The sequence below is a fragment of the Hippoglossus stenolepis genome, chromosome 6 (assembly GCF_022539355.2).
Source record: "Hippoglossus stenolepis isolate QCI-W04-F060 chromosome 6, HSTE1.2, whole genome shotgun sequence".
Taxonomy (NCBI): Eukaryota; Metazoa; Chordata; class Actinopteri; order Pleuronectiformes; family Pleuronectidae; genus Hippoglossus; species Hippoglossus stenolepis.
The window spans coordinates 26461249-26479859 of NC_061488.1; the positions used below are offsets into that span (position 1 = coordinate 26461249).

Below are 18611 nucleotides of genomic sequence, written 5' to 3' on the forward strand. Positions count from 1 at the left end.
ACGGAGAAAGGGAGAGAAACGGAGGAGTGAGGCGGAGAAAGGGAGAGAAACAGAGGAGTGAGACGGAGAAAGGGAGAGAAACAGGAGTGAGACGGAGAAGGGAGAGAAACGGAGGTAGACGGAGAAAGTTGAGAAACAGGGGGAGACGGAGAAAGGGAGAGAACAGGAGTGAGACGGAGAAAGGGAAAGAAACAGGAGTGAGACGGAGAAAGGAGAGAAACAGAGAGAGACGGAGAAAGTTGAGAAACAGAGGAGTGAGACGGAGAAGGAGAGAAACAGGAGTGAGACGGAGAATGGGAGAGAAACAGGAGTGAGACGGAGAAAGGGAGAAACGGAGGAGTGAGCGGAGAAAGGGAGAGAAACAGAGAGACGGAGGGAGAGAAACAGGAGTGAGACGGAGAAAGGAGAGAAACAGGAGGAGACGGAGAAAGGAGAAAGCGGAGGAGGACGGAGAAAGGAGAGAAACGGAGGAGTGAGGCGGAGAAAGGGAGAGAAACACACGAACAAAGTGGGGAGTGGGATATAAGAGGGGAAGAAAGTGATTCTAAAACTGTTCAATTGTTTTGAGATTTATTATCTGTAAAATTGGTTGAGACTTTTGAGTCAAGATGTGAAAACAGAAAAGGGAAATTCAAGCTTTTGCTCCCTTTATTTGAACATGCACAATTTTCACATTTTATTTATTTTCTCTTATTATGAAATGCAGCCCTACTTTTATTTAGTTAATGAGAGAACATTATACATATCTGCAATCATACATATATGTTCAGTTCTATGTCAAAGTTTTTGAATCGTACGAATTCATTTGATTTGACAGTCAGGTATTTAGTACATGCAGATGTTGATACAACTACTAGGCTACTTAAATATATATCACACTAAATAGTTAGACATTATGATCTTCCGGACCTTTGCTTCAAGAAATTCTCTAACTGGACCTCTTTACATTTTAGTTGAATACCCCTGTTGTAGAGCATGTGGAAACTATTGCACTTCTGTCCGTCCTGGGAGAGGGATCCCTCACATGTGACTGTCTGAGGTTCTACGTTTTTTTCCCCTCCGTTAATAGTTGTTTTTTTGTGGCATTTTTCCTTACTATATATTTGTGAATATGGGCTATACAAATAAAATTGGATCGATTAAAAAACATTAAAAAAAACTCATCTGTCATCAAAACAAATTTGCCTCCAAGAAATTGGAGAGGAACCGCCACTGGTTTAAAGCTGAAGTTGACTGGTATTATGCAGGTAATACACATGTTCATTAAATGTGACTAATTTTGTTGACTTTTATTAAGAGTTATGTAGCAAGAAGATTATATACAGCATGTCGTTAAAATCTAAAGCTCAACAGGAAGGAGATAAAAAAAAACAACTGCTTCAACGGTTTTTCAAACATTTCCAACAGAAATAAGTTTTGATCACAGGCGGAAACGATCAGAGAACTTTGGAGTGTGAGGGACCGTGAGAGGAACGTCACTCTTCTTAACCAGAACAGGTTTGTAGTGTTTGACGGGCTGAGCCTTGTGAACCTGCAGAGGAGATGCAGAGGAAGAGTGTCACACACACAGACCATCTGATACAGCCCATAGACGTCATTTTGTAAAAACACAACATTCAAACTGCTAATTGGTTTTAATGCTGAGGCTCGTCCATGCAACTGATTTTAAAAACATGTTGAATCTATTAACAAATTAGTCGCACATTGGTAAGATAACAATGGATTCTCAACTGCTCTTTTAACATTATGTATATCATAATTTTCATTACAGGTTAAATATACAGCTACACTGTTGTCTCATAGTATTTCCCTCTCAATGAACGGTGTTGTGTTTGAAAGTGACCTGTTCTTGCCGCAGCCTGGTGATCTCCTCTTTTTGTTGCTGCTCCTCCTCTCGTCTCTGCTCCTCCTCCATGAGCTCACTAAGAGCCTCCTTCTCGCTGACCAGTCGCTCGTACTCCTGGCGCTCCCGGGCGCGTCGCTCCGTCGACAGCTCAAAGTTCTCCACAGCTGTGGAAGAGTGAGTGACTTAAGAGAGCAGTGACAGATATCGTCAAGACGACAGGAGCACAGTGAGTTCACAATAGTGAAGGAGACTCGGAGCAGAAGGCTGCAGCTGCTTCACCGTGAGACAATGTTCAATACCCGATCATGTGATCAAATTATAATCAGGCCTTAAGCATGAAGCTGCGATCAACAACAATATTTTCCAATACTGATACAAACTGTTAAAAACTTCCAATTTCGTTTGAACTATAATGTTTCCACTGATCAGATAATAAAACTCACACAGATCAGTTGGAGTAAAAAACAGAGGTTGTGTCTTCAGTAAAGAACTGACTCAGCTCCTGTGAGACCATCACTCCACCTGATGGGAACAGAGTCCAGTGGAAACTCTACATGTAGCTTCATCAGGCTCCTGGTGAAGAGGAGAAAACGAAATGTCAGTCCTACCTGCTGCAGCTCGCTCTGGCTTTTTGGGCAGGAAAGGTTCTTTATGAGTGACGGTGTTGGGTCTGGCTTTGAATGTTGCTGCTTCCTCCTGTTGCTTCTGCTCTTCTTTCACCTACAAGGCACAGAGATCGTGTGTGAATGTTGTGAAGAATAAAAGGTGCTTGTGTGCGTTCAGAGGCAGATCCATCATACCATCTGCTCCCAGCGACTGTTCTTCACAGAACCACGTTCATCCAGGAGAAGTCTGAAGGGCTCCGGCTTTGTGGCCTCCAGCTTCTTCTTTTCAGGGAGAAGCACAGACTCAAAGTCTGGCAGCGGCTGGGCCTTGAACTGAGGGACCTGAAACGTTCAGAGGACAGTGATTGAAAACTGTCTAAGACATCCAGCATAAAGACACAGCGGCTGAGGAAGTGAGACTCACCTCTTCATTCCTCTTCTCCTCCAGCCTCTTTTCTTTCATTGCCCTCCTCTCTCGCTCCCTCTCGTCAAAGGAGAAAGGACAGACCTCCACATGGTGGTGCTCTGGGAGCCGCGGCTGGAAGGGGAGGCCAAAGTGAGGCACTGGGGGGGGCTTGATTGGTGACGGCTGTTTTACCTACAAGACACAAAAGCAGGTTTAGGTCATTTACAGGGGTCTGAGCAGGGGGAGGAGTTTGTCACAGTTGGTGCTGCAAGCATTGATTAATATCAATTACTCTGATCAGTTGGATTACCTTAACAATGGCGCCGCGGACGGCTGCCACGGTGTGTTGGTGCGCGATGTTTTGTCTTGTTTTGTTAGTTAATTCAGTGTTTTGCCTAAGAACCGGGAGCTCTTTCACCAGAGAAATGCTCATGAACATCAGGGTCATAACTCCTGAGAATTTATTTCCGACTTTTATTGCCTCATCTGTCGAAATTTTGGATATTCTGGTCAAAGGCGCCCTCACCTTCGTACACACAGTGAAGCGATGGAGGAGAGGTAAACGTGCCGGTTCGCTTGTGCGCTTGTGTCGCTGTCGCTTCGAAAGACAATGGGACAGTCCTGACACCATCCCCCGTGACACCACCCTCCAGCCCATCAACTACACCTCCCCCACCATAGCAAAGGCCTGCGCCTTTCCACAACTGCCCACCTCAGAGCCCCCTCCCTCCTCCCCTTCCACAGTGACGACTCTCTCCATCCTGGAGAGGGACGTCAACAGACTCTTCAGGAGACAGAACCCCCGCAAAGCAGCCGGGCCAGACTCTGTCTCTCCATCAATCCTGAAGCACTGTGCTGATCAGCTGTCTCCGGTGTTCACAGCCATTTTTAACACCTCACTGGAGACATGCCACGCTCCAGCCTGCTTCAAGACCTCCACCATCATCCCTGTCCCCAAAAAAACAAAGATCACTGGACTCAATGATTACAGACCCGTCGCCCTGACCTCTGTGGTGATGAAGGCATTTGAGCGCCTTGTGCTGTTCCACCTCAAAGCCATCACTGACCCTCTCCTGGACCCCCTGCAGTTTGCCTACAGAGCCAACAGGTCTGTAGACGATGCAGTAAACATGGCCCTTCACTTCATCCTCCAGCACCTGGACTCCTCAGGAACCTACGCCAGGATCCTGTTTGTGGACTTCAGCTCTGCCTTCAACACCATCATTCCGGCTCTGCTACAGGACAAGCTCTCCCAGAGTGTGCCTGACTCCACCTGCAGGTGGATCACAGACTTCCTGTCTGACAGGAGGCAACACGTGAGGCTGGGGAAGCATGTCTCTGATTCCAGGACCATAAGCACCGGTTCCCCTCAAGGCTGTGTTCTTTCCCCTCTACTCTTCTCCCTGTATACCAACAGCTGCACCTCCAGTCATCAGTCCGTCAAACTCCTTAAGTTCGCGGACGACACCACCCTCATTGGGCTCATCTCTGGTGGGGATGAGTCCGCCTACAGGTGGGAGATTGACCATCTGGTGACCTGGTGTGGTCAGAACAACCTGGAGCTCAATGGTCTGAAAACAGTGGAGATGGTTGTAGACTTTAGAAGGAACCCAGCCCCACCCACCCCCATCACCCTGAGAGACTCCCCAGTCGACACTGCGGAGTCCTTCCGCTTCCTGGGCACCATCATCTCCCAGGACCTCAAGTGGGAGCTGAACATCAGCTCCCTCACCAAAAGAGCTCAACAGAGGATGTACTTCCTGCGGCAGCTGAAGAAGTTCAACCTGCCAAAGACAATGATGGTGCACTTCTACACCTGCATCATCGAGTCCATCCTCACCTCCTCCATCATCATCTGGTACGATGCTGCCACTGCCAATGACAAAGGCAGACTGCAGCGTATCATCCGTTCTGCTGAGAAGGTGATTGGCTGCAACCTGCCATCTCTACAGGACCTGTTTGCCTCTAGGACCCTGAGGTGTGCAGGTAAGATTGTGGCCGATCCTTCCCACCTGGGTCACAAACTCTTTGAGGTGCTTCCCTCCGGCAGGAGGCTGCGGTCCATCAGGACCAAAACCTCACGCCACAAGACCAGCTTCTTCCCGGCTGCAGTTGGCCTTATCAACAAGGCCCGGGACCCCCACCTGACTTGGACTCTTATCCCGCCCCCACGCCTCAAGTCTGTGTTATATTAACACACATTACATTGCACTTTGCACATTCTCATTGCACTCCAGTTTTGCATTTTACTTTTTTTTTTTCTATCTATATCTAGATAGATAGATAGATAGATAGATAGATATATATATAGATATATAGATAGATATCTTATCAGCTTATCTTTTAAAGGAATCACACTCTTTTCTCACCATGTAAAGATCAGTGTTACTTTCCACACATCCAGTACTGTAAATCCGACACAATGGAGCAAGACAAATCTTTAGAGAATTTACTGCATTATCAATTCTTCCCAACGAGGTTTATCATGCTATAGAGCAACTAGCTGATAACAAAGCTAGTGGCAAGGATAACATCACTGCGGAGCATCTTAAGTTAGCCTGCCCCAGAGTAGCAGCACTGCTGTCCATCTGCCTCACAGGGCTGATGACACATGGTATACTGCCAGACACCATGCTGACAGTCACATTAGTGCCAGTCATTAAGGACAAGGCAGGTAAAATAGGGAGTTTGGACAACTATAGACCCATCACCTTAGCCAGCATTCTTTCAAAGGTGTTAGAAAAGATGCTACTAGATAGACTGAGTGAGTTCATTTACACCACAGAAAATCAATTTGGTTTTAAGTCTAAGCACAGTACAGATCTATGTATCTATGCCTTGAAAGAAGCTGTTGAATCCTACAGAAGGCAGGGCTCTACAATGTTTCTAGGGTTTATTGATGCTTCCAAGGCATTTGACAGAGTAAATCACCATAAGCTTTTTACTAAACTCATGCTTAGGGGTGTGCCTGGATGCATCATACGAATCCTGGTTTACTGGTATGCCAACCAAGGTATGCAGGTTAAATGGGGAAACAGCCTATCCTCACCCTTCAGTGTAGGCAATGGGGTACGGCCGGGGGGGCTTCTGTCTCCAGCCCTGTTCAACCTATACATGAACAACCTGTCGAAGCAGTTGGGGAAGTGTAAGACAGGTTGTCTGATAGGGAACACTCTGTTAAACCATCTGATGTACGCAGACGATTTGGCTATTATGTCTCCCAGCACTGTTGGGTTCCAGCAGCTGTTGGATATATGCTCCGAGTATGGGGTTGAGTTTGACGTACAGTACAATGCAAAAAAGTGTGTTGTATTGATATGTAGGACCAAGGAAGATCAGAAGCTACACTTTCCAATGTTTTACCTGTCAGGGAAATCCCTCTGTGTATCCAACTGTACAAAATATCTTGGGCACATCATCACTGACAAGATGGAAGATGATGCTGACATGTACAGGCAGAGACGAATGTTGTATGTCCAAGCAAACATGTTAGTCAGGAAATTCCACTACTGTTCTGATGATGTGAAAGTGAGCTTGTTTCGTGCTTACTGCACCCCCATGTATGCAGCCCCATTATGGGGCAGCTACAAAAAGGAGACCCTGCGCAAACTTCAGGTAGCATACAATGACTGTCTGAGGATACTGCTGAAAAAGCCCAGGTGTAGCAGTGCTAGTAAGCTCTTTTGTGACTCAGGGCTCAGCACTTTACAGGCTCTCTTGAGGAACCTGATGTTTAAGTTTATGTCTCGACTTGATGAATCACAAAACTGTATTATAATGATGCTCACAAGCCCCAGGTGCAGCTCGGTCAGATATCAATCATATCTGTGGAAACATTGGTATGGGTGCCTTTTAAGACTCATGAATAAGAGTATGTTTGTATGTATCTGTTTTCTTTTTTCTTTATGGTGTATGTCTTGCTATTGGGTCTAGAGCCTGTAATAAAGTTTATCATCATATATCTTTTTATTTTATATTTGCTTTTTTCACGTGTGTAGTACTTATTGTGTTTTTATGTTTATGTTCCTTGTATGCACCTATATACCAAGGCAAATTCCAGGTAGGTGTAAACCTACTTGGCAATAAATACTTCTGATTCTGACTTCTGATTTTAATTTGCATCTATTAAGAACAAAAAACACTGAAAATATGTTTTAAATGACTGAGAGCAGAAGGTGATGGCGTTTTGTTCAACCACTTTTAAAGTCAAGTCAGTAAAAGAAAAAAAGCAGCTGGAGAATTCTCCAGTTGGAGAGACCGTTTATTAAATATCTACTTTCACATTTCTGAACCTAAACAGATTCAAACATCTACAATGTACTTGCCAAGTGCTGGGAACTACTCTATGCAGCATATTATCTGCAGACCTGAAGATTACAGTTTGATGCCATGCTTTAGGGTTATAAGTGCTCCTTATTGTGTCAGCGACCCAAGAGGTCATGATGACTGATTGGTTAATCCAAATCAGGTGTAGATTGCATCGCTAATCGTATTGATTGCAAGAGTGAATGCAATATTACAATATATGACATCATTATCTGACGCGTCACATCAAGTCACACTAAAATGACACTTAATAAAAATGATTTGCTATGATTCTTTCCCAACAGGTGTTGAAACACTTCATCTTCAAATTGAATACCTACAGAGAAATATTGGACCATCATGCACTGAGCAGTTCTCTCTCTGTCACTCCATTTATTTTACTTAATGTCAATATGTATTTTTCCCTCTCTTTTTCTGCACGTGTCCCTGATTCCAGAGCTGCAGGATTCAGACGACAACAATTATTATTAGGGCCCGAGCACCTCCGGTGGGAGGCCCTATTGTATTTCCCTTTTGGGGCTTTTTCAGGGCCTAGACATGCTCAAATTGTTACCAAAGTTTGCAGGGAATTCAAAACCCCAAAAAGTAATTGTATTCTGGAGTAATTTGAAATGGGCGTGGCAAAATGGCTCAACAGCGCCATCTAAGGAAAAGCCCCTCAGTTAGCTTTCACCGATATCCACAAAAATCGGGACACCTGTGTATCATGACCAGACGCACAAAAAAGTCTAGAGGTGCATTGTGAAAAATGCAACAGGAAGCCCGCCATTTTGGCTTTAGTGGCCATTTTCCACATTTTTACTTTGCAGTACTTGTCCCAGGGCTTTCATCAGATCAACTTCAACTTCTGGGAATGTCATCTCAACAAGATGGAGATATGAACTACCTCGGTATATTTGATTTCATCACACGCTGTGACCGTGGCGTGGCGTGGCATTTTGATGACACGCCATCAAAACATGAGGTTCTGTATCTCGGACATATTTGGTCCAATCGAGTCCAAACTAGACATGTAAGACAAGAGTCCCGGCCTGATGACATCTACATAGAAATCATGCCTTAAAAACACAGCGCCACCTGCTGGCTACAGGAAGTGACATGTTTTATACATTGATGAACTGCTGCTGGCTGCTTTACAATATACAGCTCAAATGAGCTGAGAGAAGTGGTCAGAATTGTGACATTTCCTCAGACCGTGTAAACATTGAGGTGCGGCGAAGGATCATCCTTCGCCAAAGGACGCGATGTTGTCATAACTCCGCTGTGCATAGTCCTATCACTACCAAACTTCTGTCACATGATTAGAGTCCAAGCCTGAACAGCTCTATGTGTCAATATTTCCTCAGTGTCATAGCGCCACCTACTGATTCACCATGAAACAGGAAGTACTTTGTAAATCCACCCTGCAGTATCCAACCGGCTCCGAACTAGTGAACTATGATCACAATCCTGACCTGAACACATCGATATATTAATATTAGTTCAGGGTCATAGCGCCACCTACTGATCAGTGTGAAAATTAAGTTGTTGTAACATTGTCCAATTGACACAAAATTGTTCACGCTACATCAGAGCCCCTACTTGAACAGATATATTAGTCTGTACGTAATAATAGTGATTGCGCCACCTACTGGAAACAGGAAGTAAGCTTTGTTTGACAAATATCATTCGATTTACATAAAATTTTCACAGTGTGATGTGCTATTTGATAGCGTGGACCGTAATGAGCAATTAGCAGGAAAGGATCGACATCGCGTGACGGACGCAGGAAGTGAAGCGTTTGTCCTTGCCGCAGTGCGCAAAACGCATGCAACGCGGAGACGTGCGCTTGTTCAATGATCGCTCTCTCCACTAACCGCAACAGGCTTGAAACTGCCTGTGCTCAGGCCCGTTAGTGCTACAACGTAGCCCTAGTTATTATTATTATATAAATATCTCACTTACCATTTCCATTATAACAACCAGTCTGATGATTGCACAACTGCTCCTCTTCTCTGTACCCCTCCCTCTTACACCTCTCCCTTTTCTCTGCTCACCCCAACCAGTCGAGGCAGATGGCCGCCCACATTGAGTCTGGTTCTAGAGATTTTTTCCACTTAACGAGTTTTTTCCTTTCCTGTTGCCAAGATGCTGCTCATTGTGGGAACTGTTGGGTTTCTGTATACTTTTTCAGGTATCGACCTTACTATGTAAAGTGCCTTGAGATAATGTATATGATGATTTGGTACTATCAATAAAATGTTATTTAATATTGTCCTTCATTTTAATTTGAGACTTTTTCATGACCTGCAGAAACTCTGTCTGGTTACTTGAGCTAAACTACATTTTATAAACATCTGAACTAGAATTATCTCCCCTCAGACCCACCCAACTGACTACTGCATCTTTGTAGAAAGCCCTGGAATAGTGGACACATGCATGCTGAAAAATGTCCTGCCCAACACACATGCACAATATTTGTCCTGGTTATTGTGGATATGTGAAATATTCTTGGTGAATATCCAGTAAAGCGAATAAATGTTAAAGTTGCTTTCCATACAAGACAAACAAATGTGTCCTTACTTCCTCGACCTTGCGATCCACACGAACCCTCTTCTTCAGAGCAAAAGCTGGAGACTCTGGAACAGTTGGATGCAGAACTTTCCTTTCTGGCACTCCCTGTTGACAGAAGGAAATCGACTTTACTACGTTTATTTATGGGAAGAACCTTTAAAGCTTCATGTTGTCAGTACAAGAACCCAGCAAGTTTAATGTGAAGCCTGTATCTGACATTGAAGCGTCAGTAGCAGGTTTCAAACTCACCACGACTCCTTCCAGGATCCTTTTGGGCAGAGGCTGGGATTTAAAGGTATGTGGCCTCTCTTCTTCCTCAGACTTCTTGGAAATCTGTCTCTCCTGGAGCCTTTTTTCAATCTGCAGCTCAAAGCCTTCAGGTACTGTGGGTTCCTTCACGGCTGGCTTCTTCAAATGCTCTGCACCTTCCAGTAGTTTCCTGTTTAGCTCCAGAGCCTTGAATTTAAACCTGGGATTAGAACATAAGATTGATTAATTAATGGCCCATGAAACTCAATAATGCACTTTCCAATTGATAATAAACTTGAAACACCATCAGTGTTGGACATTAAATAAAGCCTGAGCCCGTCAGACACTTTAAGACAGGGTGTCAGCTCAGTATTTGTTGCTTGAACTTTGATAGTTAACATTAGATTGCAGCCACACTCATGTGGTGAAAAGAATGATGAATTTTAGTTTGGCTCATCAGTCTGCCCCCCCCCCCCCTAATCTTTGCCAAGAAAGACTGCATAATATCTCTGCAAGGATGTGGCTACCTGTCAGGAGCGTTGTATTTATCTACCATACCTTGATGTCTTCATCACGCACCGACGAAACAGCGCCTGTGTTTTGATACAAGTTGGGGTTCAGCGTGCATAGTTAGCATCTGAGCAGCAGTGTCAAGTGAAAAGTCTGACAGTGCTTTAAGTGACAAGAGTAGTAAATGCGGGCAGTTGCCAGTAGAGTTGCACCTTGAGTCCAACCACACATTTAAGGCAGGGCGACATCGATTTTGAGCCATGTACTGAGTTGATGAGTCTCAGGGTGCGAGCGTGTTAAGCCTGCTCATCCAGTGCAAGCACCCCCAATAGAGCCAGAGACACCAGTTTCCGTGTTAAGCACTTCATGTACTTTAGTTTTCACATTTTGTCCTCACTGCTGCTCTGATGGACTTTTCTCTTTCTGGAACAAGTTGTAGGATTTATGTCAGCAGCTCAAAATGTATTTTATGTTAATGAGTCATTCTGTCACTTTTCTTTTGCACCGTCACAGATATTAATGACATTTTTCATGTTGATTTAGTCACATGAGAAAAATGGAACATCATGCTTTTCCTAATTAAAAGGAAGATATGGGCTAACAACCCTTGACTTTTAGTGGGGACTCTTAAGTTTGACAGGTCATATCTTCCTTAACAGAAATGGTTCTCATATGGTTATAAAACTCTTTTCTAATTCCATATTCATCTTAACAGTATTCTATCCCCAACATAAAAATAATACCATTGTTGAATTGCAAAAGATTGAAATGGGCAAATTTTCTAATGTCATCAACACCTGCACAAAGTATTTGGGTCGATGCCGAGACATCATCACTGAGTCCTTGATGCAACAAAAGCAGAGCCATTGATCAGTCCACTGTCATAAGGTTATGTCAGTCCAGGCATCTGTGTCTCAGAGCTATGACAGCAAATAAGATTATAACGATTCATTTACAGCAGGCAACATTTACAGTTCTAACACTGTTTGCTCATAATATATACTGACCATGACCCTCTGGAGGAGGAAGCGGAGGGACTAATAAATTACTGAGCCATGGCGCTTTGATCCATCTAAATTAATTCATCTTTTCATACAGTTCCCACGTTTTTAAAAAGCTTTCACAGGTTGCCACGTTTCCTAAGCCATTTTCAGACATAACCTGTGGATATAGTCAGGAGAGATGGGTCCGGACTTTAACCGCAGTTTGCTTTTCACACATGCACAACACAGCGGGAGGTTCACAACAGCAACAAATCCTTCACATTATTCAGGCGAGAGGTGGTGCGGCCGGGTGCAGCAGACAGGAAGTCATGTTCATTCTGCTGCGGAGATCATATGAATTTCTTGATAACACACAGACACCGGTGTGAGCTCTCATCACCACAAACTCTCTAGACCTTTTCATTGGTGTCTTCTATGTTTATGACACCCCTTTTTCACTGAGGCATATTTGTTTTCTTTTTGTTGTTAGAATCAACATCAAGCAGGGGTTCCCACATCAAATTCACCTCAATTTGATGTGACCTCTTGGGTCGCTGACACAATAAGGAGACTTAATATCCGGGGGCCAGGTGGAGAAAGTCTGACATTTGCGTTCAAACATGGCCATCTTCAGGACTAAGTGTGGAGAATCTCTGGAGTTGAATTCATGTCTGAAAAAAGCTCTAGTGTGAGTTCTCGCATTTAGTGCACATTTGGTTGAAGGCTCCAGAAAGCAGGTCTAACCACCAGTTTAAGAAAGTGACAAAGACGTGATGGTGTGCTGAAGAACAGGCTCTTACTTGTGAAGTTGGTCCACCTCTTCAGCCTCCAGCTCAGCACTGCTCTTCACAGTGGTGGGCCGGCTCCTCTGGCGGGTCATCAGGTGTGGGGTATGAGGTTGGGTGAGCTTCAGCTGGTCGCCCTTCACTGGATGTGGCCCTCTCTCTTGACTCTGGCGACTACGCAGATGGTAGCGGTCAGGGGTTCGTTTTTGGTACTGCTCAATCTGCTGAGCCATGGGCACATAGGCTCCTGACCCCTCCACCTTTCTCTTGTTGCCCCTCGACAGGTTGAAGGGTTTGGGTATAGTGGCACCTTTCATGGCCTTTACCTTTAAAAAATAAAAAAGGAACAGAGAATCGTAAGAAAGTTTCTTAATGTCTGTTTTTATTATGTCTCATTTGTTTGCTTTCAGACCATCATATTACTGCTCAATAAAGAACTGAACTCTACTTCTATAGAGACAGGATGAGCTGAACACAATTAAGGCAACACAATCAGAGTATATTCAGAATTTGGATCAGGTGGATCAGATGAAGAACTTACTGGGGAGGAATGTTTGCGAAGCTGACTGATGAAGTCCACTTCTTTATCTGCTGTACTGGATGAAGTAGTCGCCTTAATGCGGTTGTCTGTGGTGAAATTGAATTCTTTAGGCACAGTCATGGACAGGACCACCTTCTTCGGGGGTGGATCTGAAATAACAGTGACACAGATTTCCTTCAAGAAGCAAAGTGAACCTTGATCCCATTTAACAGTCATATTCAAATGGTACCAACTAACAGCTCGTTGTTCAGCACATTGAACTGAATTAACTGCAGCCACACAAAGTCAGTCACTAATATCCACTCACTGCCAGCCAGAGCAGCTTTGTAGCTGGCCTCGTTCTGTCTGCGGTGCAGAGCCACTTCCTTCTGGAGGTTCCTGATGCGCTCCAGCTCCTGTTCTTCAGAGCTGCACAGCCTGTTTAACACATCAGCAAACATCTGTCTCATTTAAAGTCGAATCTCCACTTCTATACATTCAATACTATGAAGATAATTAAGATTGAGAGGAGTTGATCTCATTATACTTTTCTACAGACTTCTGTTTTGGAGTAGACAAAACCATCCAGACAGATTCTGCATGTAGATAAAGGCAGCCAGCCGATGACTGGTCTCACCAGAAACTATAATATTTCTTAGTTCAACATGCACACAGCATATGAGACCAAATCACCATGTTCAAAGGGCTCTGAAGTCACTGAAAGTCATAAATTAAATCCTCATATCTCAGCATTTTTCACCTCCCTCCAATCCCAGCTGGCTTTTCACTCAGCCTTTGAATGTGGCCGTTCACAACAGTTAACACTTACTTTACTAATGTGATTAGGCGACAAGTCAGATTAACATTCTGTTCTAGCACAAGCAGACCCATCAGTCCCTTCAGGATGCTTTATAGTCGCACAGATATTCTGAGTATAAGTCTTGTTACTGTGGCAACAGGACTCCTAAAACAAACAGCCGCAGTAGAAAACTTGAATGAAACACAACCAAAAAGGGGATACAAAGTGGGGGAGCCACAATCATTTGCAAGGCATCACAATCATTTGTAAACATGTAAGAACTATAAGTACTGAATCTATAAACGTCTTGGGATGAAAGGACAATCATGACACTTACGGTTTGGATTTCTTTGATGGTGTTGCAGCCGACTGTGTTGGAGCTGAACCGGTTGTTGTCACTTTACGTTTTGAAATCCTAAAATGAGGAAAAAAATAAAAGATTAAAATTTGAATTACATCAATAGTACAGAGATGCTAACAACTTAATCTCAAGTTCCCCAAACACCTGATTGTGCATTTACTATTTCCTCTGTATGGGACTGAGTGTCAATGCAACTTTAAACAAAGCACAAACAAGCAGAACATGAAACCTTTGGCCTCTGTGCTTGTGCACTTTGTCACATGTTTAATTCAGTGTTGCCATTTGATGCTAATACAAATGTATTATCTGATGCCTCAAGAGCGTGCAAGAATAAAGCTGCAGACTTCAGCAGCAGTTTCATTTGTTGTACTGTGCAGCTTGTGGCAGCACACTTCCATCACACTGTAGTGCATGTGTAGCATCACAAGAACTGCACCTGCTTGGCTGGGCAGGGGGTTGATTCGCCGTCCTCCTCTTTGGTCGGCCATTAGCCCGAGTCGCAGTTTCAGCTCCCCAGGATGTGACAAGGTTTGGAGGTGGAGATGTGGATGTGCCAGGACCTGGAACATTGATCAGTCCACATGGATTTACATTGACCAAGTCATGAGGACACTGAATTACAGAAGACCAGAGGAACGCACACTAGGACCAAGCAATCTTTTAAAACCACCTTAAAGTAGCTTAACAGAAAATAAGGAGTGCATCCTTTGTACTTGGCTATAATGCAAAGTTAACTAACCACTGTCTACATCCGTGTTGACTTGAGGAATCACGATGACTTTGGGCAGGTTGGGTGAATTGCTTCTCATAAAGGGCCAGTCAGGTCTTAAAGGTGTAGTAAGGCGACCATCTGCTCCCCCGACCTGTTGTTCTGCACGTGAGACACAGAGGAAGTAGATGTGAACTCAAACAGGTGTTTTAACCTACATACTGGTTATTCTTTCATACAGACTGTTTGCACCATCAGTTTCAGAGCCTGGGTGCGTGGGAACAAGAGAGAAACTGTCTGCACTAAGATTAACTTTAGAGTGTTTGTATTTTAACAACATGTAGAACCAGGGTTGCTCATCAGGACTGGACACAGAGGAAAACAGCGTTCGGCTGGTCAACAAAGGTCCAACAAGTGTTTCCTACCGTCTGAGGAGGTCAATGTTAAAGTGCAGTCCCACTGCGACTCACCGAACCACTGATCATCACCGTCGTTATTCTCCAGCTCCTTCAAGTCGACGACGTGGGACGGAGCATCGAACTCGTATCGGTCAGCGGAGCCACAGTCGCTTTCCGCCATTATTCAACACAAAGCTTTAGAAAACATGAGACATCAAAGTCAGTTTAACGCATCAACATGTGTTTAACCACCAATTTACACACGATAACCGTCTGAGCTGAGTTAAGAACAGGACCGAAGCGGGACAGATAACAGAGAACCTGGTTTATCTTTAAGAATAAATGATCGGAACGTTCAGTCAGTGAATGTCTCCGGAGACAGTTTCTCCGGGTGAGCTGTAGTCTCCATTGGGTTCCTGTTATGGAGGAAGCGAATGGCTAACGCTAGCTAAGCTTAAACATGAGCTGCTTCAGAAGCGTCAGGTCGTTAAATGAACCAAAGACTCTCACACGTTCAGTATCGATTCAGTCATTTGATCAGAGTTCAGCTTGAATCCTCAGTTTGTGACGTTTCACTCAATATGGAAGAAGCGTTGGAACTTACCGACACTGTTTTCTTTCTCTGAGCGTTCTCGGACTTGGAAGCTGCGCGGAGGAATGTAACGTTAGCTTTTAAATATAAACTGACCAATACCTGACGGCCTGTTCATCAACTCGTCGCTCATTGGTTCATAAAAGCCAACTTCCTGTGACCTGGCCACGTGATCACCGCGGCTTGTATACGGAAATGAGGACATGTTTTTTTCCCTTTTTCTTCAAATACACACAAACAATAACAAAGAGCCCATGGTGTAGACTAGATGACAGGTATATGAAAGGGGGATATTTGGACAAATATAAGAAACCGCGCGCACACGCGCACACACACACGGTTCCAAACCACCAAAAGGGAGACACAGGGACTTCTCTTGAATAACAAATACATTTTTAATCATTTATTTAAACTACAATGAATATGATATTTACCCAAAAATGGCCTACAGATGTGCCACATCAGGCAATGATGATGCACTTCTGGATGTTAGCCTAAAGTTGCCCACTTGTAAAATAGCAAATGTGGCCCCAACATTCCAAAACTAAACTGGGCCTTTTTGGCAAACATGCCGTGCTCTAGTCCAGGTGTAATCTGGATGTGAACCTAAAATGGCCCATGTGGTAAATGGTGAATATGGCCCAAATAGCACAAAACAACTTCAGGCCACCTTTGGTTCACATCAATTCAATTTTATTTGTATAGCGATATATCATAATATACATTATCTCAAGGCACTTTACGTAGACGGTCACAGGGAAATGTTAACAGGTCGAAATGTCATTGACATAAGTGATAATCTTTGGCCGAAATTTGTTAGAAACAGGGGATTAAAAAAACATGTGTTCTAATGTTTCGTCTGTCTAATTGCAAGGCTCCACCTCAAAATTAAACATGTTTTAAAGAGAAATTCTGCCGCAGGGTAGAAACCTTGTGTATTGTGTGTAAAGTGGGTCTCCTTGACCTTTGGGGAAATCGCCCATTTGACAAATTTGATTAAAATCATGACAAAGGATGCATTTCAAGACAGCCCTTGTAAATGTGTTGTTACATTTTTAACATTTAGGTTACACTTATCAATCACTAAATTTGGCAATCCAGAATTCACATTAGATTGCATTAAATGGTTTTGGATTAACTGAATAAAGATAAGGGGATATCTTAACAAAGCTTATTCTTCTCTCTTTGGGTACAATTTAAGTTATATTTAAAAAAGTCCATATGGTCCCAAAGGTTACCCATGCAATCCAATAGATCACTTACAGACAAATTGCCCTTCTCATACCAATAACACTTACTTATAGATTTCCTATTAGTTGTATTTAACAAGTATGTGTGCTGGGACTAACAACAACTCTCAGGTAAATGTGTCATTTATCCTGCATACAATTAAAGAAAAGTACAGAAAATAATGAGTAGACACTTTAAGTCCTGTCTGATGGTTAATGCATAAAGTGTATGTGAGGGTTAAGTCAGGGTGAGATTTCGTAAAAATTACTATTTCTGGTGGTCCAAGTGGAAAGATCATGGAGCAGGATTGCCCCTCTGGGAACCATGATTGTCTGTATCAAACTCTGTGACACTTCATCCAATAGTTGTTGAGACATTTCAGTGTGTACCAAAGTACTGAGCTGAACAACTGACTTTGCCGCCCACTAAAACATAGAGATATGTGTGTGCGTTTTGAGAGAACTGAACGTATCCAGTAGAGGAGGTCAAATTGTGCCCACCTATGATGATACTGGTGAAACCTGAACCAAACCAATCAGATCCCATTTTTCTCATGAAATACTAAATGCAAAAGATGTTGAGGGTGTATTCAAAATAATGAAAAATGATTATGCATATCGTGTATCTTAACATACTTTTTTTTAAACAGATGTTGATGTATCTTGTGACTTTTTTCTTTTCAAGTCTTTTGTGTGTGTGTGTGTGTGTGTGTGTGTGCATGTGTGTGCACGTCTGTGGATCTGGGTGGCTGATGCATGCAGTTGTCTTCATACAGAGAAATAATGTGTTGAACAAATGTTAAGTAGCTATATGGTTGGTTTTATCTTGGTCTATGCATGTTCAGTTCACAGATGAGACGGTTTCTGAAGTTCATGAGTTGTTATGGGAATGAACTGCTGAAGCTTGGTGACACTAGGATCCATCATCTAACTCAATTCTACACCATAAGAAATAGTTTGTGACTTTGAATCATGAAGTTAATAAGAGTTCTAATATGGGATTTTCAAACACATCCACATACATTTGGATGAAATGTAAAGACGACATTTAAACTTTAAATTCTTGATTCTTAAAAATTTGATTCTATTTAAATTAGATACACTGGCAGACATTAAAGTTTATCTAGTCAGATATTCATCCAGATCAGTGATTCCCAACTTACTTGTGACCTGAGTTATTTTTTACTTTTTTTAGTCTAAATGCTGAAGCCCGAGTGCTGACAGGACCTAGAAGGACAGATCATATTACTCCTGCAGCTTCTCTGCATTGGCTCCCTATACAATTCAGAATAGAGATCCTGCTCCTCACACACGAAGCCCTTAACAATCAAGTCCCTTCATATACCAAAGAGCTCATAACACTGTATTGTTCTAATAATAATAATAATAAACTTTATTTATATAGCATTTTTTAAAAAAGAGTTTGCAAAGTGCTTTGAAAACAAAACAAGTAAATTAAAACTTGAAATGAAAAAGCGGTAAAATGACAATAAAAATAAGTGAACAAGTAAAATAAAAGGTGAAAAGAAAACGATAAAATCACAGTATCACATGAAAGCAAGTCTATAAAAGTAGGTTTTAAGAAGTGATTTAAAAGAAGTCACTGACTCTGCGACCCTTATCTCGTCAGGTAATCCGTTCCAAAGCCGAGGGACCCTGATGGCAAAAGCACGGTCACCTTTCGTTTTTCAACCTCGACTTTAGAACAGCCGGCAGGGCTCCACCTGAGGATCTAAGGCT

The 18611-nt window shown here is 43.1% G+C and overlaps 1 protein-coding gene across 4 annotated transcripts; it reads right to left on the bottom strand.

The window, feature by feature from the left end:
* Nucleotides 1–1263: 1263 nt before the first annotated feature.
* LOC118110686 (targeting protein for Xklp2) lies at nucleotides 1264–15783 on the bottom strand. Of its 4 annotated transcripts, none has more exons than XM_035158636.2 (15): nucleotides 15655–15783; nucleotides 15123–15245; nucleotides 14683–14814; nucleotides 14380–14503; nucleotides 13920–13997; nucleotides 13112–13221; nucleotides 12805–12953; nucleotides 12279–12589; nucleotides 9986–10205; nucleotides 9746–9841; nucleotides 2876–3049; nucleotides 2647–2793; nucleotides 2455–2566; nucleotides 1844–2010; nucleotides 1264–1531 (listed from the first exon to the last, which is right to left on the bottom strand). In XM_035158636.2, the coding sequence occupies exons 2-15, from the start codon at nucleotides 15229–15231 to the stop codon at nucleotides 1421–1423; spliced, it is 2040 nt and encodes a 679-aa protein (XP_035014527.2). In that variant the 5' UTR covers nucleotides 15232–15245; nucleotides 15655–15783; the 3' UTR covers nucleotides 1264–1420. The 4 variants fall into 4 exon arrangements, with proteins under 4 accessions (XP_035014527.2, XP_047196397.1, XP_047196399.1 ...); XM_047340441.1 differs by having other exon boundaries at nucleotides 1844–2028; XM_047340443.1 differs by having other exon boundaries at nucleotides 1844–2028; nucleotides 15123–15240; nucleotides 15655–15736.
* Between the last annotated feature and the right edge of the window lie 2828 nt (nucleotides 15784–18611).